The sequence below is a fragment of the Aphidius gifuensis genome, linkage group LG1 (assembly GCF_014905175.1).
Source record: "Aphidius gifuensis isolate YNYX2018 linkage group LG1, ASM1490517v1, whole genome shotgun sequence".
NCBI classification, from domain to species: domain Eukaryota; kingdom Metazoa; phylum Arthropoda; class Insecta; order Hymenoptera; family Braconidae; genus Aphidius; species Aphidius gifuensis.
In genome coordinates, this window is record NC_057788.1 from 23794897 (window position 1) to 23813408 (window position 18512).

The 18512-nt window shown below is 24.2% G+C and overlaps 2 protein-coding genes across 5 annotated transcripts; one reads left to right on the forward strand and one right to left on the reverse strand.

Moving 5' to 3' along the window:
• The first annotated feature begins 848 nt into the window (after positions 1-848).
• LOC122854703 (V-type proton ATPase 16 kDa proteolipid subunit) lies at positions 849-10297 on the forward strand. The gene is made up of 3 exons (XM_044155636.1): positions 849-1127; positions 3237-3426; positions 3543-10297. The coding sequence occupies exons 1-3, from the start codon at positions 1046-1048 to the stop codon at positions 3748-3750; spliced, it is 480 nt and encodes a 159-aa protein (XP_044011571.1). The 5' UTR covers positions 849-1045; the 3' UTR covers positions 3751-10297.
• On the reverse strand, positions 5093-18391 carry LOC122854686 (eukaryotic translation initiation factor 4 gamma 2). Of its 4 annotated transcripts, none has more exons than XM_044155604.1 (6): positions 18269-18391; positions 13750-13866; positions 13331-13547; positions 11140-13242; positions 10741-11046; positions 5093-10653 (listed from the first exon to the last, which is right to left on the reverse strand). In XM_044155604.1, exons 4-6 carry the CDS (start codon positions 13201-13203, stop codon positions 10585-10587), a joined length of 2439 nt encoding a protein of 812 aa, XP_044011539.1. In that variant the 5' UTR covers positions 13204-13242; positions 13331-13547; positions 13750-13866; positions 18269-18391; the 3' UTR covers positions 5093-10584. The 4 variants fall into 4 exon arrangements, with proteins under 4 accessions (XP_044011539.1, XP_044011557.1, XP_044011548.1 ...); XM_044155622.1 differs by having other exon boundaries at positions 18158-18271; XM_044155613.1 differs by lacking the exon at positions 18269-18391 and adding an exon at positions 18083-18190.
• Positions 18392-18512: the final 121 nt, after the last annotated feature.

Genomic DNA, 18512 nt, shown 5'->3' on the forward strand with positions numbered 1-18512 from the left:
AGCCAAAATAATCGAAAAAATATAAAACGCAAAAGACATTTCTAACATAAATCCTTATCAATAAGTTTATCAAAATTTTTAAAATAAAAATCCTGATAAAATAAACTTATTGAATGTAAAAATAAAATTTCCATTTGTTTTTACCTCAAATTAATAAACGAAATAATGATAATTCCAAATATAAATAAATTAAAAGTCACGAGTTAGAAACGCGCCCAACCCACCAATATTCTCATTTAAACAATAATTAAAATGAAAAAAAAAAACAAATATTAAAAATTAAAAATAAATAAACAATTATTAATTAATAATATAATTTTATATATAATTAAAAAATATTATTTACAAAATATATATATCCTATTTAGAAGATTATGGTTGCGTTTAAAATATAAGCCTCTTATCATAAAATCTGGGCGTTGAATTAAGTCAAAAAAAAATATTTAAAAATTTAAAAAATAAAAAGAAAAACATTTCAATAAAATACTTAATAATTACAAATTATTCTTAAAATATCTATATTTCATGATTATATCTTAATAATTTTAATAATTAAAAATTATAAATTAAAAAAATATATTTTTTATTAGTCACGCGGTCTCTATTCGGTAGCGGAAGTTAATGATAAAAACCAAAACAGTGCTATCTGTTGTTAAACCAAAGAAGCATTTAAATTTTTGACGTCATTTTTTATTAAAAATAAAAGGTTTTTTTTCATTGGTCCAACACCTTAAAGACAAATCATATTGACCAATAAAAACAACCAATACAATATAATCTGATCACGAGACCATTGGAGGTATTTGGTTGCGTTTAAATTTAATATCAATGTTCCTCGTCATTAATCACATGACTTGCCGCCACTGTACAACCAACTCAGTAGGCCCTCAATTGACAGAGCCATCGAGTCACTAGTTTAGTGAGTGCGCGACAATTGGAATAACCACCAACCCAAGTCTCATTATTTTAACTCACCTTAAAAACATAAGTGTTTTTAATAAATTCATTTATTAATTTATTTAATATATTAATATAATCATTTAAAATGGCTGAACTTGCTGTTGAAAATCCTGTCTACGGACCATTTTTTGGTGTTATGGGCGCCGCCTCTGCCATCATTTTTTCCGGTAAGTTTTATATTCATCTGTTATAATAGATGGACTTGTATATTCTCCATTTTTTTTTCCCTCATTTAATATATTGTCTATTTTTTTTTTTTGTTCATAAAAGTAGTATACATAAATTAATTTTTATTTATTTTTTTCTTGGAGCAATTTGTGATTTTTCACAGCAATCATATTGTCATTGTGGTGGGGAGGTTTTTTTTTTTTTTTCTTTTAATCAACTGCTGCAATGGTGCTCATCCTTGACCAAAACGCCATTTTCTTGATACACGGAATGTCGCCTCAAATTATTTTACACGTTTTATACTTTTCATTATTTTTCTTCTTTTTTTTTTCTAAGTTTGTCCTTTTCTTTTTTCTAACAATCTAACTGGTTACTCATAAAATCGATAATATTTCTTGAATATATTTTTATTTATTTATATAAATTTTTTCAATAATTGACAATATATTAATTGCAAATGCGCCATCTCGTGATTATGATATCCTATCTCTGTTATGATTATTTTTTTTTCTTTTTATTTGATTCAATTTAGGATTAATTTGCTTGAATGTTGTTGTCCTTGTCTTGTCAAGCGTAAAATCTATGGCTACCAAAACTTTTAAATACTCCAAAATTTATAAATATATAAATGATATATTTTTTAATTAATAATAATTTTATTATGATTGATTGTATGATAAAAATTTGATCACAGGACACAAGTGAAACTCCCCATTTATTTCGTAACGCTGACCTCGATCTCTATAGTCCATAAATAATAATAATAATATTCAATGAATTTTTGTAATTTAATAAATCAATTTTCTATTGATTCTCATAACATCTTCAAGAAGAATATATGCATTTTCATTATTTTATTTATTTATTTTTTTTTTACTTTACGACGATCGATGATTACAAGACGATGAATTCGTGGCGCGCGACGATATTCCCTTTATTCGCGTCTCTGTTAAAAATCAATACGAATCCCTTTTCACCGACGAGATAGCATGCTTTTGGGTTAACAAGTTTCTTCAAGCATTAATGGACAATTGTTTAATTTAATATTCAAATCATACATGAGAATTAGAAGAGAAAAATCCAAGAAAAAAAAAATAAACATGTGTTTAATTTTGTATACAAAAAATTGGGGAAAATGAAATAAAATAAATACATATATATATTTTAGACCGGGACGCAAAGTAAAATTTTGATCGAGGGCCAAATGGGCCAGCAAGTAAAACTTGGAAAATTCATCACAACGCGCTTGTCTCATCTGCGCATCGTCTACTTGACCAACACATGCACACACTACACCTGGTACCTTGCCAATAGAAATTGGAAAAAAAAAAAAATCCACACACTTATAGACGAAAGATTAAGAATTCAATATTTCCAATGCATTTTATATTTTAGAAAAATAAAAAAAACTTATCTGTCGATTAAATTGTTGCGTGCCACGCCCCCGTAACATGCTCTTGCATGATATTGTCATGTGACTGCCAACGTGAGCCGCATGTGACTCAATTATTGGGATGGGCCCAGGCATAATTTTGTTTATTAAATTTTATCTGAAATTATATTTTCTTATTATTTAATTGTTTCTATACAAGTAACCATGAAAATTATACAAAAACAAATAATAATTAATACTTTAATCATGAATAGTAAAAATAAGAAAATTATTTAGCAAAAAAAAAAAACCAGCTGATCAATACACAGCCACGTGAAGATATACTTGGTGGGGATAATATAATATTATATTATTTTTCATTAACTGTAATATTTATTTCTTAAAATTTTCATTTATTTTCTTTATCCCAATGATATTTTTTTTTTTTTTTGTTTATCAGTTTTTAATTGTGATAGAAATATCATCAATCAATAATATATAATATTATCAAGAAATAAATAATCCACTTGTAAATGATAATAATAAAAAATTTAATAAATTTAAAAATATAATGTTTGTGTGTGTTTTAAAAATAAAAATATTTTTATTTTAATATTTAAGACAGCTTTTAAAAATTCTCAATATGATTACATAATTGAGGCGTTGTTCAAATAGATAATTTTAAAAATAATAATAATTTTTTTTTTTACTTACATATTTACTTTTGTTATTTTAGCTCTTGGAGCAGCATATGGTACTGCTAAATCTGGTACAGGTATTGCTGCCATGTCAGTCATGAGACCTGAGCTTATCATGAAATCAATCATCCCTGTTGTCATGGCTGGTATTATTGCCATTTATGGTTTGGTTGTTGCTGTACTGATTTGTACTGCTATTGAAGAACCATCAAAATATACACTTTTCAAGTAAGCTCAAACTAAAATAACACAAAAAAACAACAATAGATTAATAATAATTTGTTTGTTTGTTTGATTTTTTTTTTTATATACTCAACTAATCAAATTTATATTTAATTCATCAGGGGTTTCTGTCATCTTGGTGCTGGATTAGCTGTTGGCTTTTCTGGTCTTGCTGCTGGTTTTGCTATTGGAATTGTTGGTGATGCTGGTGTAAGAGGAACAGCCCAACAACCAAGACTTTTTGTTGGTATGATTCTCATACTTATTTTTGCTGAAGTATTGGGTCTTTACGGTCTCATCGTTGCTATCTTCCTTTTCACCAAAAATTAGACCAATTAAATTCATCAAGTTGTCATCGATTCAAATAAATTTTTAAATAATAATAATAATTAAATATGAAAAAAAACATGCAAAAATTATTTAAATAATAAAACCGCAAAACCATCAGCTAAAATTACAAATATATTAAATTCAGTTATACAAATCAGTAATCTCTAAAATAAAAAAAAAAACAAATAATAATGATTATACTTCAATAAATAAAATAAATATACATTTTTATCATTGATTAATAAAAAAAAAAAAAACAAAAAACAAAACAAGAATTATATTATTTATAAAGAAAAAATAAAATTCCGAAATTTAGAATTGCACTTGAACCATTATTTCAATTTAAATAGTATTCAACGTGATAAAAACTCGATTAATTTGTCTTTTTTTTTCGAAAAAGGACAACAAGTAATTGTGATTGTTAATATAATACAATCGGCAAATAAACGTTGGATATATTTAAATTATTATTAATAATATAAAATCGTACAGAAAAAAATAACAGTCGATCAGGCATATGTACACAGAAAAAAAAATGATGAGCACATAAAATTATATAAACGAATCCACCTGTCAAAATTCTCTTAAGAAAAAAAATATAATAATAATAATCTACCTTCTTTCATTGTATAGTAATCATTTGTAGTATAGTTTGACATAAATTTATCAAATAAATTAATCGGCTCTACTCAGTGTATAAAGTTAAAAAAAAAAAAAAAATCAAGTTTAAGAAACAGAAAAATAAATACAGTTCTATTATATAATTAATAAAAAGAATAACAAAAAAATTTTAGCACAATTATTATTATGAACATAAAAAAAACAACATAAAGAACAACAATGTTGTATAGCAAAGAATAAAAAAAATATAATTTTAAAAAATAAAAAAAAAAAAAAAACAGTTAATTTGTATTTCCGAAGGCGGGAACTTTGCAAGGTTATTTTAGAGAAAAAAAAAAAACAAACAAAATAATAAATGAATGGATAAAAGAAAAAAGAATATTAAACGAATATTAATTGTGAGAGTACACGATAGTATTAAGTCAATTTTTTTTTTGAAAGTTGCTGAAACGCTTGGATAACACTCAAATGCAACAGATTTTTATTTTGTGCTTTGTGAAAAAAAAAAATTGAATAATAAATAAACAGCGTTTAAAATTATAAAAAAAAAAAAAAAATCAATATGCGTACGTCAACGAGGCTGATGACACAGGCCAGTTATCAAATGTCTCAATTATCAACAAAATGCGTATTCAGAGATCTTTAAATATTATTAACATATAGTTTAAAAAAAAAAAACAAAATATATATTAAAAAAAAAAATTATAAAAACAAATAAAAAAAAAAAAAAAAAGATGAAGAATACATGGGTGAATGCTAGTACAGAATTGAGGATAATCTTCATTAATGAAAAAATTGAAAAATAAAAAAAATAATGAATTTTGTGAGGCGAATAATAATGTTTTAAAAAATAAGAAAAAAAAAAATGTGTAACAATTTGTACATTCCATAATTTTGTTGAGTAAAGACCAAGCGGGGGACAAATAATGATCTCAACTCCTATACAGTTTCTTTTTTTTTTTTGTCATTTCTTTTTTTTTTTTTTTAAATTTTTGTTATTCAATTATAATTTGTTTTCTATTTTCAAATTATGTTTTTCTTTTCTTTTTTTGTAATGTCGAGGAATAAATCAGATACAATTCAAATCCACAGGATTTATTGTTTGGGAGCTGACAATTTTTTCTGTCTGATTAATTGAATTTGTTGTTGTCAATATATACTTAAAAATTATTTTGTTAATTTTTTGTTTAAACTTAATTAAAGCGACGAATACAAAAAACAAAAAAAATAAAAAGGTTCTTTTTTTTATTTATTTTTAATCAAGGATAAGAGTTATCAAGTCCCCCACTTTACTTTATTATCAGTGGCAGTATCCATTATTACCTTGACATCATCAAGCTCAACATATAGACACATTTTTAAACGATCAAATAATATAAATAAAATTGTTTATTATTTCATAAACAATTTGGCATATCAGCGGCATAATGATTCTTTAAAAATGTGTCTATATCATCACAGGTACAAATAGTTAAAGAAGCTTTTTAAATCATTCTAAAAATGTCAAGATCTTGATTGTAAAATTTAATGGAAATTTATTTGGACAAAATATCAAAAATTCATGGGAATCAATTTGTCCTAAACTACATTTTAATGGAGGAACAAAAAAAAAAATGTTATATATAAATTAAAAATATAAAAAAATGAAAGGACATAGTGAGCGTGTAATGTACATAACACATGCTTTGAATATTGCACGTAGACTAGATTTGAAAAATAAATAAATGAGATATTCTAAAATATCGTGAGAACACAGTGTGTTAATTGTGTGAAAGAATCTAAATTAAATAATGTCAAAGCTATTGGATGATAAATATTAAAATACAAAAAAGAATGAGTGAACAAAAATGATAGATAGTAAACAAAAATAAATAAATAAAAGCATAAAGTATGAAATATAATACAAAAGCAATTATTGTACTGATTAAATGAGTGAAATATATAAAGAAAAAAAAAAAGCACTGGTAGAAATAAAAAAGGAAGATTAAGGAGGGACTTGCCGCTACTCATCCCATAATTATAATTAAATAATAACAATTATTAAACAATATTAGTTTATATCTTCCAGTGTTTAATTGTATTTTCATTGTTGAGCGTTTTAAAAGTGATACTGATCAATAATTATTTATGTTATTAATTCGTCCTCGATGTTACAGAAAATAACAAAAAATAACAAAAAAAAAAAAAAAACGAAAAAAAAAATAAAAAAAAAAAAATCGTGTTTAATAAAAATTTAATTTGGACAAATGTCATATTAATTATTTTAATATTTAAATTAATTTATTAATTATCTAATCCTCTCTCTCTTTCTCTCCCTCACACATTTTTCAAATTATTTTAAATAAAGATGCAAATATATATTTTACTGTTTAGAAGAAAAAAAATTTTTTTTTAATTATTTAAAAATAATAATTGAGGTATGTTTAAATAAACCATTAATTATATCAATTATTATTTTTTTTTTCAGCATTATTTGTTACAAATTAATTAATTGACAATGATTAATAATATTTTTTTTTTTTAAATTGATATACTGTTTTATTTTTAAACAGTATTGTAATTATCTTTTTAAAAAATTTCGTTTATATGTTTTTTATTTATTTAATTATATAATTTCTTTTCAAAATTAAATTATATAAATAAGTATATATAGATAATTGAAATAAAAAAAAAAGCTGAAAAAATTGACATTAAATATTTTTTTTTATAATAATTATTAATAATATTTTTGCTGAGGATTGGCAGTGAATTTTACAAGTCAAATGAAATGCTAAAAATTCAATATGTCTTTTTTTTCTTTTTCATTTTCATTTTCGTAAGTTTAATAATTTTTCATGTACGTATATTGCATTGTCGGTTTTTTACATGTACATTTTTTCAAGTGTACTTGATATATATTATTTAAAATTTATAAATTTATAGAATGAGATTGAAGTCAGATGCTGACAAAGATAACGATTACAATTACGTGTGATAGAATTTAAGATTTCTTATTATTTTTTTTTTTTATTATTATTCTGAGATGTGACGTTTAATAAATCGTCATGTTTAAATTGCAAAATCATTAACAAACAACCTTCGTGAGTATTACAAGAAGGAAAAATTTAATTTTTTTTTGTTTGACCCACTTTTTTTTTTATTATAATAAAATTAATCGTAAAAAGTTGGTTCATTTATTTACGTAAATTTTATAAATCACGGGTCTATTTAATCAACCAAACAATATAAGTGATGATGCCACAAATATTTTATTTTGATGATTTTTCAATTTTTTTGTATTTTGAATTTATAAAGCTCTAGTATAAGCTTATTAATTATATTTTTTTTTTTTTTACAAACCAGGTAATTATTGATTTAAAAAAAAAATTCGGTCACATAATATTCTAAATGATATATTTTATTCTACAATAATTAAATTTTTTTTTTTTTTATAGTCAATTGATTTTATATTTATCCTCCTTTTAATTGAACGTGTATGTTCAATTTTTTGAAAAATTTAAAATTTATAATATGTAATTTTTTTTTTCTGTTTTTCATTTACACAATTATTAATTAACAATTTATTTATTGAAGAAAAAAAATATCAATTGATGTCTAACGAATTGGTTTGCCATTGAATTTATATAAAAGAAAAAAATGGATATAATTTAATGAATAATTATTACAAATTCGATAAGCACGAAACACATTTTTATATACGAAATTTATGCCATTAAATATTAGACTACAAATTCCTTGCTATAAATTTAATACGTCACGTGCAAATAACTAAGTTAATTACGTTTTTTTTTTTTTTAATTTTTCATTATTATTATTGAATTTTATTTTTATTTTTATCATTAAATTATACTTGTTAATTGTCACTGAATAATTTCAGTGATAAAAATTATGATAATTAAAAAAAAAGAATTATTAATGCTTTATTTGTTGTTGATAAGAAAAAAAAAGGTAGCATATTCGTCAAGGGATATTCTTTTATCCAAATTTTATTGTAAAAAAAAAAAAAAAATATATAAATTCAATAAATGATTTTTTATGGTGTAAAAATTTGAAGTTTTAAATATAAAAAAAAAAATTTGAACAAAAATTTATGGATAAAAGAATATGTACATTAATCGAATAGCAAAAAAAATTAAATTCTAGAATTATTCTTAGGATAGTAAGTCCTTAAATTTCACTTTTTTTTTTTTTTTAATTTATTTATAAGTTTTTCGATTTTTTTTTTTTGTTTTTTTTTTATCCTACACACTTTTATCATTTATAATTGTCGACACACTCACGGGATTTATTATTTAAAAATTTTTTTTTTTTTATTGACAAACTCTTCAGTCCGGCGATAAAACCGAATTCCTATGTGATCAATAATTATTTACATCATTGTCTTGCTTTTTATTGTTGTAAGAAAATGAATAATTTTCAATTTTCAAACAACTAGTTATTATAAAATAATTAAAAAAACAAAAAAAACTACAGCTAATTGTTTACATAGAATTAAAAAAAGACATAAATGGAAATAAAAAAAATTGTGATATGATAATTGAAAAAAAAAGTAATAAAAATAAAATACTTGTAATAAAAAAAATTTAAATTATTGCACTTATTTTTTTTTTGGGAAAACTAATCAAGCCGGTCTGAAGGTTGACTCAAAGATATATTATTGATGTTTTATTAATTATTTCGAGTATATTCTTCTCATTAATAATGAGTCATTATTAATAATATTTTAAAGAGAAGACAAGTCAGGGAAATATAACAAGGATTATGATGAACAAAAAATAGTTTAAAAAAAAAAACAAGGATTATAATTTACGATGATTGTAATAAATTAAACCAAATACAATATTTATTAAAGAATTTTTTTTTTTTTCACGATTATTTACGTTTTAATTATTTTTACTATTTCTAAGTTTGTGGTTTTTCATTTTTTTAATATCATTGTTATGTAAAATTTTATTTAAATGTGATGTCAGTTGATCATTAAAAATTTAAATTACGAAAAAACAAAAAAAAAAAAAAAAATTTATTTAGTAAATGTTTGATTGAATTTTTTCATAGTTCAATTCGATCATTGACACTTATTTTTTTAAATGATTAATATTATTATTTTTATAATTAATATATAATCAATTTTTATTGATGTTTATTTTTTTATTTTTATATAAGAAATGTCGGTACTTCATTGTAAGAATAATTCTTCATAATTGATTTTAAGTGACATACTTATTCACTGACAAATGTGTATATTATTTGTTTATTTGTTTACACGGTTTTCACCCGCGGACAATAAACATTTTTATAAAAAAGGAGGGAAAAAAAAAAAAAAAAAAAAAAAAGGAAGAAAAAAAAGAGGTGGGACAAGCACAAAGACAAAACTTGGACTACACAACAAATATTTTCACCAAAATTAAATTTTCTTTTCTTCATTTTACGAATGTCGGCTAGATATTTTTTTCTCTTCTCCTTTTTTTCTATTTTTTTTTTTTTTTTGGCCTATAAAATTCAGCTAAGAGCTAGAATTTCCATTAGTTACGTTATATATATATATATTTTTTTTTTATTTTCGTTTTTTTTTTCATCATTGATTAGAATGTTCGTAATTATCTAAAACGTTAAAAACTTCCTGCTGTTTTTTGAGGGTCCTCTTGTCTTTTCACGCTCTTATATACATATATATTTTATTTTTTTTTTTCTTTATGTTACATTCATCACACACAACATTCACGTTTTATATTTTCTTTTTTTACTCTACCATGGTTTATCAATAAAACTTATTACGGTTTTTTATTTTCACACAATGAAATTATTAGCAAATTGTTATTTAATTCCAACGTCATTTGAGCATGTACTTGACCCTCTTCTTGTTCTTGTCTTCATTTCCTTCCCTCGTTTTTGCAGGACGTTGCTGATGTTAATTGTTCACCTTTTCCTTTTCTTCTCTTGAATTTAATTTTTTGTTTTAATGGATTTCTTTTTTTTTTTTATTATTTTCTCAATTTTTTGTTTTTTTTTTTTGTTTTTTTTTTTATTATTTTTTTTTTTGTTAAATAGAGACAACGAAAGAGAGACTTATTAAATAAAAAAAACTCTTGAAATCCGGAGATTTTTTTTAAAAATTGTCCTTGAGAATTCATTTGATGATAATTTGAGTTTATTTCTCTTTTCGTATTATTTAGAATGATTGATTCTGATAAATATTAATTTCAAGAATCAAAATTAGTTGTCTTCTTCATCTTCTTCTTCTTCTGATGGTGCTTCTTCAAGCCATGTTAGCCAACAGTTTACCTAAACAATATTAATAACATAATTAATGATAAATTTAATTAATTTTTTGATAAATTATATCAAGTAATATTTAATAAATTATATTACCTGGAACAAGGCTTTTCCTTTGCCAGGATATGCATCAGTAACATCCTCTTTCCATTTGATAAAAGCATCTTCATCAATGGTGGATAACTCGTAAAGTGCAATGAACCAACGTAGCAACATTCCCTTTGGAAAATTATGCGACAAACAAAATACTTGAAGTGAATGAACGGCAGTTACTTGAGCATCAACAGTTGTTAAAAATGACTCAAGTACACGTGTATATTTTTCTAATAATGCACGTTCTTTTTCTTGAATAGCTTTATCCGGTATAACAGTTGTATCAATGCCAGGTGCAAGAGTAGTTTCCTATTTAGCAAAAAAATAAAAAAATAAATAAATTAAATAAATGTAATTAAAAATAATGAAAATAAAAAATATATATTTTTATATTATATTAACCTGAGTAATGTATTTAAGAAGAACTGTCATAAGAGCATTAATAAATGATGGATCAGTATAATGTGCAGGATCTAATTTATCCTTGATCCATTTATAAAATGTATTTGGACTTGGATCACTTTCCAATTGTTTCCACATATCACCTTGAATTCTTAATAATGGATATAAGAAAGTTAATTCACGTATTTCCAATATTTCACCAAGTCTATCTTTAGTTTTTTCAGCTTCTGGTAATTGGCTCATAAGATTAATTTTACTATCATTAAATATTTTTGTTAATGCTGTTTTTCCTTGTGTTTTAGCTAATGATTGTAATGTTAATAAAAATAATGGATGATGTTGTCCATTTTCAGTTAAAGATGCAAGATCTTGTAATTGCATTAAACCATTAACAATTGCTTTAGCTGTTATTGATGCAACATGTGATGCAACACATGGTACAGTACTTTCTTTATCACTTATACTTAATACAAGTTCTTTCCATCCTTCATGAATTTGTAAATTTGTTATAATTGTTTCTTTTTTTAATTCAACAACAAATTTAACACCAAATTCACGTTCACTATCACCACGTTCTAATGTATTTGAATATATTGTATAAATAGCATGACGTAAAAATCTATCTGGTATTTTAATATCTTTAAATATTGTAATAGCATCATTAATATTAGTATCAGCTGAAAAATCATCCATCATTGTATTAACTTTTTTAACAATTTCTTCACGTGTTGGTCCTTTATCTTTACCAGCACGTGCTTTATCACGTTTATCAAGTGGTCCTTGTTTAATAACAATTGCTGGTGGTACTTCTTTATGCATCATTGGTGGTACTGATTTAATTGTTGATGCTCTTAATAATGGTGATTCATTATTACGTCCAGGATATAAATCATTATTAAGTGGTAAATTTGTTGATTTAATATTTGCTTGTTTGAACATCATTGATGTTGTTGGTGGTCTTAATGACACTTCTTCTGGATGTGATATTAACATTTTTGATTTATTAAAACGTAATTGATCTTTATTACCATTATTATTATTGTTATTATTATTGTTGTTATTGTTATTATTATTATTATAATTTTGTTGTGAATTATGTTGTTGATTATGTTTATTTTGATAATTATTTTGATGACGATTTTGATTTTGATAATAACCACCGCCACCACCACCTCCTCCTCCTCCTCCTCCACCACCTCCATTGCCACCCCCACCACTTTGATTACGTTGATTATGACGTCCATAATTTGTATTTGATTGTGATGAAAAACCATTTGGATTAAAATGTGGCATACCACCAAATGGTGATTGTGATGATAATTGCATACCACTACCAACAATATCAATATCAATACCAGGACGTGTTATTTTACGTAAAAAGTCACTACCACCATAACGATCTTCACGTCTATTATTATGATAGCCACCTGTATTACGACTTGTTGTATTATCATCGTTATCATTACGTACTTGATTAATTGGCATTGGGCCCTCTGTACTTGTTGCTTTACGTGGTACCCAACGATCTTTACGTAATTCAATAACATCACGTAACATAAAACGTATACGTAAAGGTAAATCACTGCGATCAGCAAGTAAGCTCATACGATTAAAATATTGAGCCATGAGATCCCTACCTTTTTCCGAATCAAGTATACGACCACATGTACGCATAATTTGACATAAACATTCAATATCTTCTGCCATATTATTTTCTTCCCTCGGTCCTTTAGCACGTTTTTTATTATCAGATAATAATTGTTGTATGCATTTATGTAATATTGCACATGATACAATTTCCAATTTACCAAGTTCTCCGATGAATTTAATATTTCCCAACATTTTACGTTTTGCCAATTGACGGCGTTCTTCATCTTCAGGACCGAGATCATCTCTACTTTCAAATAATTCATTTGTTTTAGCACGATTTTCAAATTCTGCTCTACACTTGTTTAATAATAATAATCGAAATGTACTTAATGGTTCTTGACCAGGTATTTGGGGTTTTTGTGGCTCAAAATTTGGTGCTTCGTCGGACAGCCGTTTGCACAGCTGTGCGTACATAGAACTGTACTTTGGTTCATCGAGAGCTTTTTCAAATATCTGTAAAATTAAAATTTAAAAAGCAAAAAAATACATAATACATTTATGCATAATGAATTATATAATTATTTAATTATTTAAAACTTACCAATAAAATAACACCTTTTAGAATTACATTGGAATTAAGCTCAACTTTGAGCAGATCATCGCTCAGCTTTGCGAATTTTTCCGGTGTGAGCTTGTTAAGTATACCCCGCACCTTACGGAAGATGAAATCATTTCGGTTGTCTGAGATGAAAGCATCGCGTCTAACAGTTGAAGGAGGGATCCAGCGTCGCTCAGTGGATAGGGAGCGATTATCGTCCCTGGAAGGCATCGAACTTTTTAGTCTCGTTTTTTGATTAACAAATCAGGTGTAAAATTTATTTTTTTTTTGTTTTTTTTTTTTGTTTTATGAACACACAAAAGTCTTTGTATTAAATGATTTATTATTTTTTTATATATAGATATATGAAATGAATTGAATATTTTTTTTTTTTAAGTCAAGGTTACTTTGTGGACCCTGACCTTCCTCCCGAGACACGAGAAGCACCCCCCGGTCCTGTGGGGTTGTCCGTTGTTGCGCGTGTAGTGGCCCCCTTAATGATAAATCACAGCACACAGAATAACTTCGTATATAGTAATCTGAAAATAAAATATATTATTAGTATTATTGATAATTTAAATTTATATATATATTATTATTAATTTTTTAATGATATTAATAGTATAAGATGTTTCCTTTCACATGAGCCACACCTGTCACCGGATACTGGAGGCGTTTTTTAATAATAAAATATGGCAACACAACACAAGAATCCATCTATTCAAAACTCACAATTCACAAATCATTCTCAAATTCAATATTACAATTATTGTGAAATACACAAAATAATAATATACAATTATTATTATCATCAGTGAAGAAAATCAATATCAACTAGTAAAACATGTACAATAAATAATAATCAAAATATTTTTTATATAATATATAGAAATATTGATTATTGAGCAATACAAGTTATAATCAAAGACCATAAAATTTTATTCTATCTTGTTAATTACATCGTCATAATCATTAAATGCATACCCTGACCCATATACTATAACCAAGTGCATGTATACTTATTTATCTTAATAATAATATATTATTCAATTTTTTTTTTCATTTTATTTTTGTCCCCTTAAATTAATTCAATGCACATTTTAATTCAAGGTATTTTATTTAGAAATAAAAATCAACATATTCATGTAATTTAATTCAATAATAATAAAACCATCATCATCATCTTCCCACATACTTTTTCATCATAAATTTTTAATTAAAAAAAATAAATATAATTTCTCGTACGCTTTCTACATATACTCTTTATATTATTATTATTATTTATCTCTTGTAATTTTAAAATATTTCTATTATTTTATTATTGATTTGATCATCATCATCAAATTTTATTATGAAAATTGATTGTGCCTGCGTTAATGATAATTTTTGAAAATATTAAAATTATGATTATGATGATGTATAATAAAAATAAAGGTGGTGATGATGATGATGATGATGATGGTGATGATGATAAAGTGCATTCAGGGCGCGGCTCATGGTCAGACGGTCAACGAACCTACGTGCGCGTTTCGATTCGCGCAAATGAGTTACGATCAACGACTCCACTGGATGACGTCCTGGCCATTTACCTAAAGCTTTAGTGTACATTTTTAATATATATGTATATAAAAATATAAAATAAAAAAAATATTTAATATATCAACGTACACCGGGGCGTTGGAGGTCGCTCGACTTTGGCTTTTGCACGGTTATGGAGGTCGTTCGACTCAGATCGGTCGAGGTCGGACCCTCCATTTGCCTTCATTCGGATACACACTTTCGTATTTTATTTGTCTGCATGCTGGGTACATATTATATTTCTTATTTCTCCCCTATATACTAAATTTTTCTTCCCTTTTTTTTTTTTTTTTTTTTAAAAGGATCAAAATCATGTGAACGCGTTCAACGAACCCTAATTTAGTTTCTAAAATGAAAATTCAAATATTACAAATCTAATTTTGAATAATGAATATATATTTTTTTTTTTTATATATACAATTTGAGAATCAATATATTTGAATTTACTTTTTTTTTTATCGTGAATTATTCAAGAGATATTTAATCATTATTCTGATGTATATGTAAAAAATACGGTTTTGGAATTTTTTAATATTCAATACGATATTCCGGAGGGATTATTTTAATATCATCAGTGTCTTTTCAATAGTCATATAGCTAGTAATTTGATAAAATTAAATGAGTAAAAAATTACAAGGCAAAATTAAAAAAAAATAAATAAAAGGCAGAGCTGGTCTTAGTCCAAGTTCAGCTTCTTTAACAAATATACGACCTTGACGTAAAACATCGACAAGACACGTCAAGTCTGAAGTAAGATAGAAAAAAAAAAAATCACGATTATTTTGTACATTCAATTATACAAATAAAGTCTTGGAAAAAAACCAAATAATCCAAATATAAACAGCATATTAAATTAATTCAAATTACTGTCATCAAATAAAAAAAAAGCCAGGAAAATTTTAAGTATAATGCAATTATTTGAAAATAATTAAATGCACTTTGATAATGGCTATTTATAATATATCTTTTACAAAATTAAAATATTAAAAATTACTCAAATTTCATGATTAAAAAAGTTCAAGTAAATGTTTTCTATATTTGCAATAAAATTCTTAGTATTGATGCAATTAAGACAAAGAAATAAAATAAAAAATCATGACGCAAAACATTATAATATTGTTGCTCATAACTATTAATCATTCTGTCTCTGTTTGAGTTACACGACCTCTTTCGTTTTTTATTTTTTTTTTTTTAAATATATCACGTCATTTGAGGGAATACAGTGCTACCAACGTCAACACATGCTAATAAAGAAAAAAAAAAAAATGTTTATTTATCTTGTTAATTAATAATAATTTTCAATTAACCCCTCATTTATTTGTAATAATTTTTTCAACAAAAAATATTGACAAAAAAGCTATGACAATAAAGGAATTGTTATTTTATCTTTTTTTGTTTCATTAAATTATTATTGATTCAATGCAAATGCTGATGAAAGTTCGTGGGGAAACAACAATGTATACGTGTAATATTTTGAAAGTTTAGAAATTAAATAAAAATATTTTAATAAAATTGAAACAAACTTTATGAATAGAAAAATAATAACAATAAGTAATTACTTGCTTTATTAATAATGATTTAATGAAATAAAAATAAAAATATTACACGTGAAAAATTAAATTTTAAATATACTACTAAATTTTTCAATGAAATTTATTTATTTACATGTCAATGTTAAATAAAAACAATAAATAATTTATTTTTAAAGCTCATTCAATAATTGATAAACGAGATATTTTTTTTTTCTTTTTTTTTTTCCAGAGAAACTTTATAATGTCATTGAGATTTTTGGTGGTCTTATTCTTTAAAAAATTCCAAGTAAAATAAAAAATAAGAAAAGAAAAAAACCGGTTTAGTCCTTTTGTTCAATGTAAAACGTGATTCCAATGGCATGAGATTTAATTTTTTTTTTTATATACTTGATGATAAAAAATTAAATAAATATAAATTAATAATGAAAAAGCAAATATTGTTGATAAGGATGTGGGTTATTAGACTTGGTACAATCACTAAACAATGAGTTTGATTGTCGTTAATTTATTAAGACGTAATTATATCAATAAAAAAAAAAAAACAGATGATTTTCTAATTAATATTTTTAAAACGTTTTAATAATATTGAAATTTATTATTTTCATTGATTACAAAAATTGAGAGAAAAATATTAATGAGATATAAAATTGTTTTGTTTATTTACTGCTAATTTTTAGAGTATGAGTTATGACTATTGAACTTTTAATAATAAATAAATAATAAATAATAAATATTTTTAATTTAAAAATAATATATATTTTTATTTTAAAAATATATCCTGACATTTGTAAAAAAAATATTGACTCAGAATTTAATAAAATTTTATGTGATTTTTGTTAAATAAAACAAAGACAATGAAAAATAAATTCACAATTTTTAACAGATAAATTTTATTGCAAAAAGCCGGTTTTGCAAAAAATAAAAAAAAAATCAAGCAAATGTGTTACCATGAAGAATGGAATTTTCAAGAGCGTCATAAGCAGGTAGACGCACAATATTTTTCAACAATGAAAATATCAAAACTCGTATAAATTATTTAAAACAAAATGAACACGAATAATATCAATAAACAACAATATACTCCAAAAATTTTCAATTTCTTAAATCTCAAGATTTAATTATTGAATTTAAAAATAGAAAATTGATTATTGAAATATGAATGGGAAAGAAAAAAAAAAAAAAAAAAAAAAAAATGGAAAATACGCACTATGAAGCCATAGCTAAGTGGCATCAAGAGTCAGATCGATTAAAACGTCAAAATTAACTCGTAAGACAAAAAAAAAAAGAAAAAAAAAAACTAGAAACAAAAATGAGTAAACCAAATTGGATTACTGGATTATTGGAGTACTCAAATTATTAAATCCAAGTTTTAGATTCAACAATGTAAATTGAGTGTTGATTTTAATGACAATTAAAAATTGGCATCAATGAGAAGTAAAAAAAAAAAAGAATTTTATATTAAAAGAGAAGATGGAAGATGCGCCCGACATGACGCATAAAAACGACGACGTACAGGGAATCGAGACAAGCAGCTAGCTACCCTCGAGAATATTCTGGCCCACCTTTTTTTTTTTTTTTCTTTTTTTTTTTGCTTTTTCAACAAAAAAGAAATAATAATAATAATAAAAATTTATAATTTCCACACCCTTTTTCACGAATATTCACACAAATATATCACACAATTACACCTAATAAATATTATTGAATAATATTCAATCACCGTTAAACACTTATTACTATTTTCGTTGGCTCAAATAATTGTAATATTTATATTTTTAATAATATCTTTTTTTGACTTGTTAAAATATTATTTCACAGAAGTTTTACTTACGGTCGACGGTTGTTGTTTGTGAATGCTTTCGCAATCTGTCGGTCAGATTCGGATACTTCCGCACGCGCACACACGATGCACAATATTATCAAAATAAAAACTATAATTATTATTTAAAATATTAATTTAATAAACAATAATATATAAATAATAATATAAATATTATTATTTTTAAATTTTGATAATTAATAATTTAATAAATTTATATATTTTGATGAATTTATTTAACAATAATTTGACTTAT

Excerpts from the sequence above, each read along its gene's own strand:
- LOC122854703 (XM_044155636.1), top strand. The coding sequence starts at position 1,046 with ATGGCTGAACTTGCTGTTGAAAATCCTGTCTACGGACCATTTTTTGGT. Across the intron at positions 1,128-3,236 it reads CTCTGCCATCATTTTTTCCG|CTCTTGGAGCAGCATATGGT; the intron begins GTAAGTTTTATA and ends TTGTTATTTTAG. Across the intron at positions 3,427-3,542 it reads TCAAAATATACACTTTTCAA|GGGTTTCTGTCATCTTGGTG; the intron begins GTAAGCTCAAAC and ends TTAATTCATCAG.
- LOC122854686 (XM_044155595.1), bottom strand. The coding sequence starts at position 13,558 with ATGCCTTCCAGGGACGATAATCGCTCCCTATCCACTGAGCGACGCTGG. Across the intron at positions 11,047-11,139 it reads TTCTTAAATACATTACTCAG|GAAACTACTCTTGCACCTGG; the intron begins GTTAATATAATA and ends TTTGCTAAATAG. Across the intron at positions 10,654-10,740 it reads AAGGAAAAGCCTTGTTCCAG|GTAAACTGTTGGCTAACATG; the intron begins GTAATATAATTT and ends AATATTGTTTAG.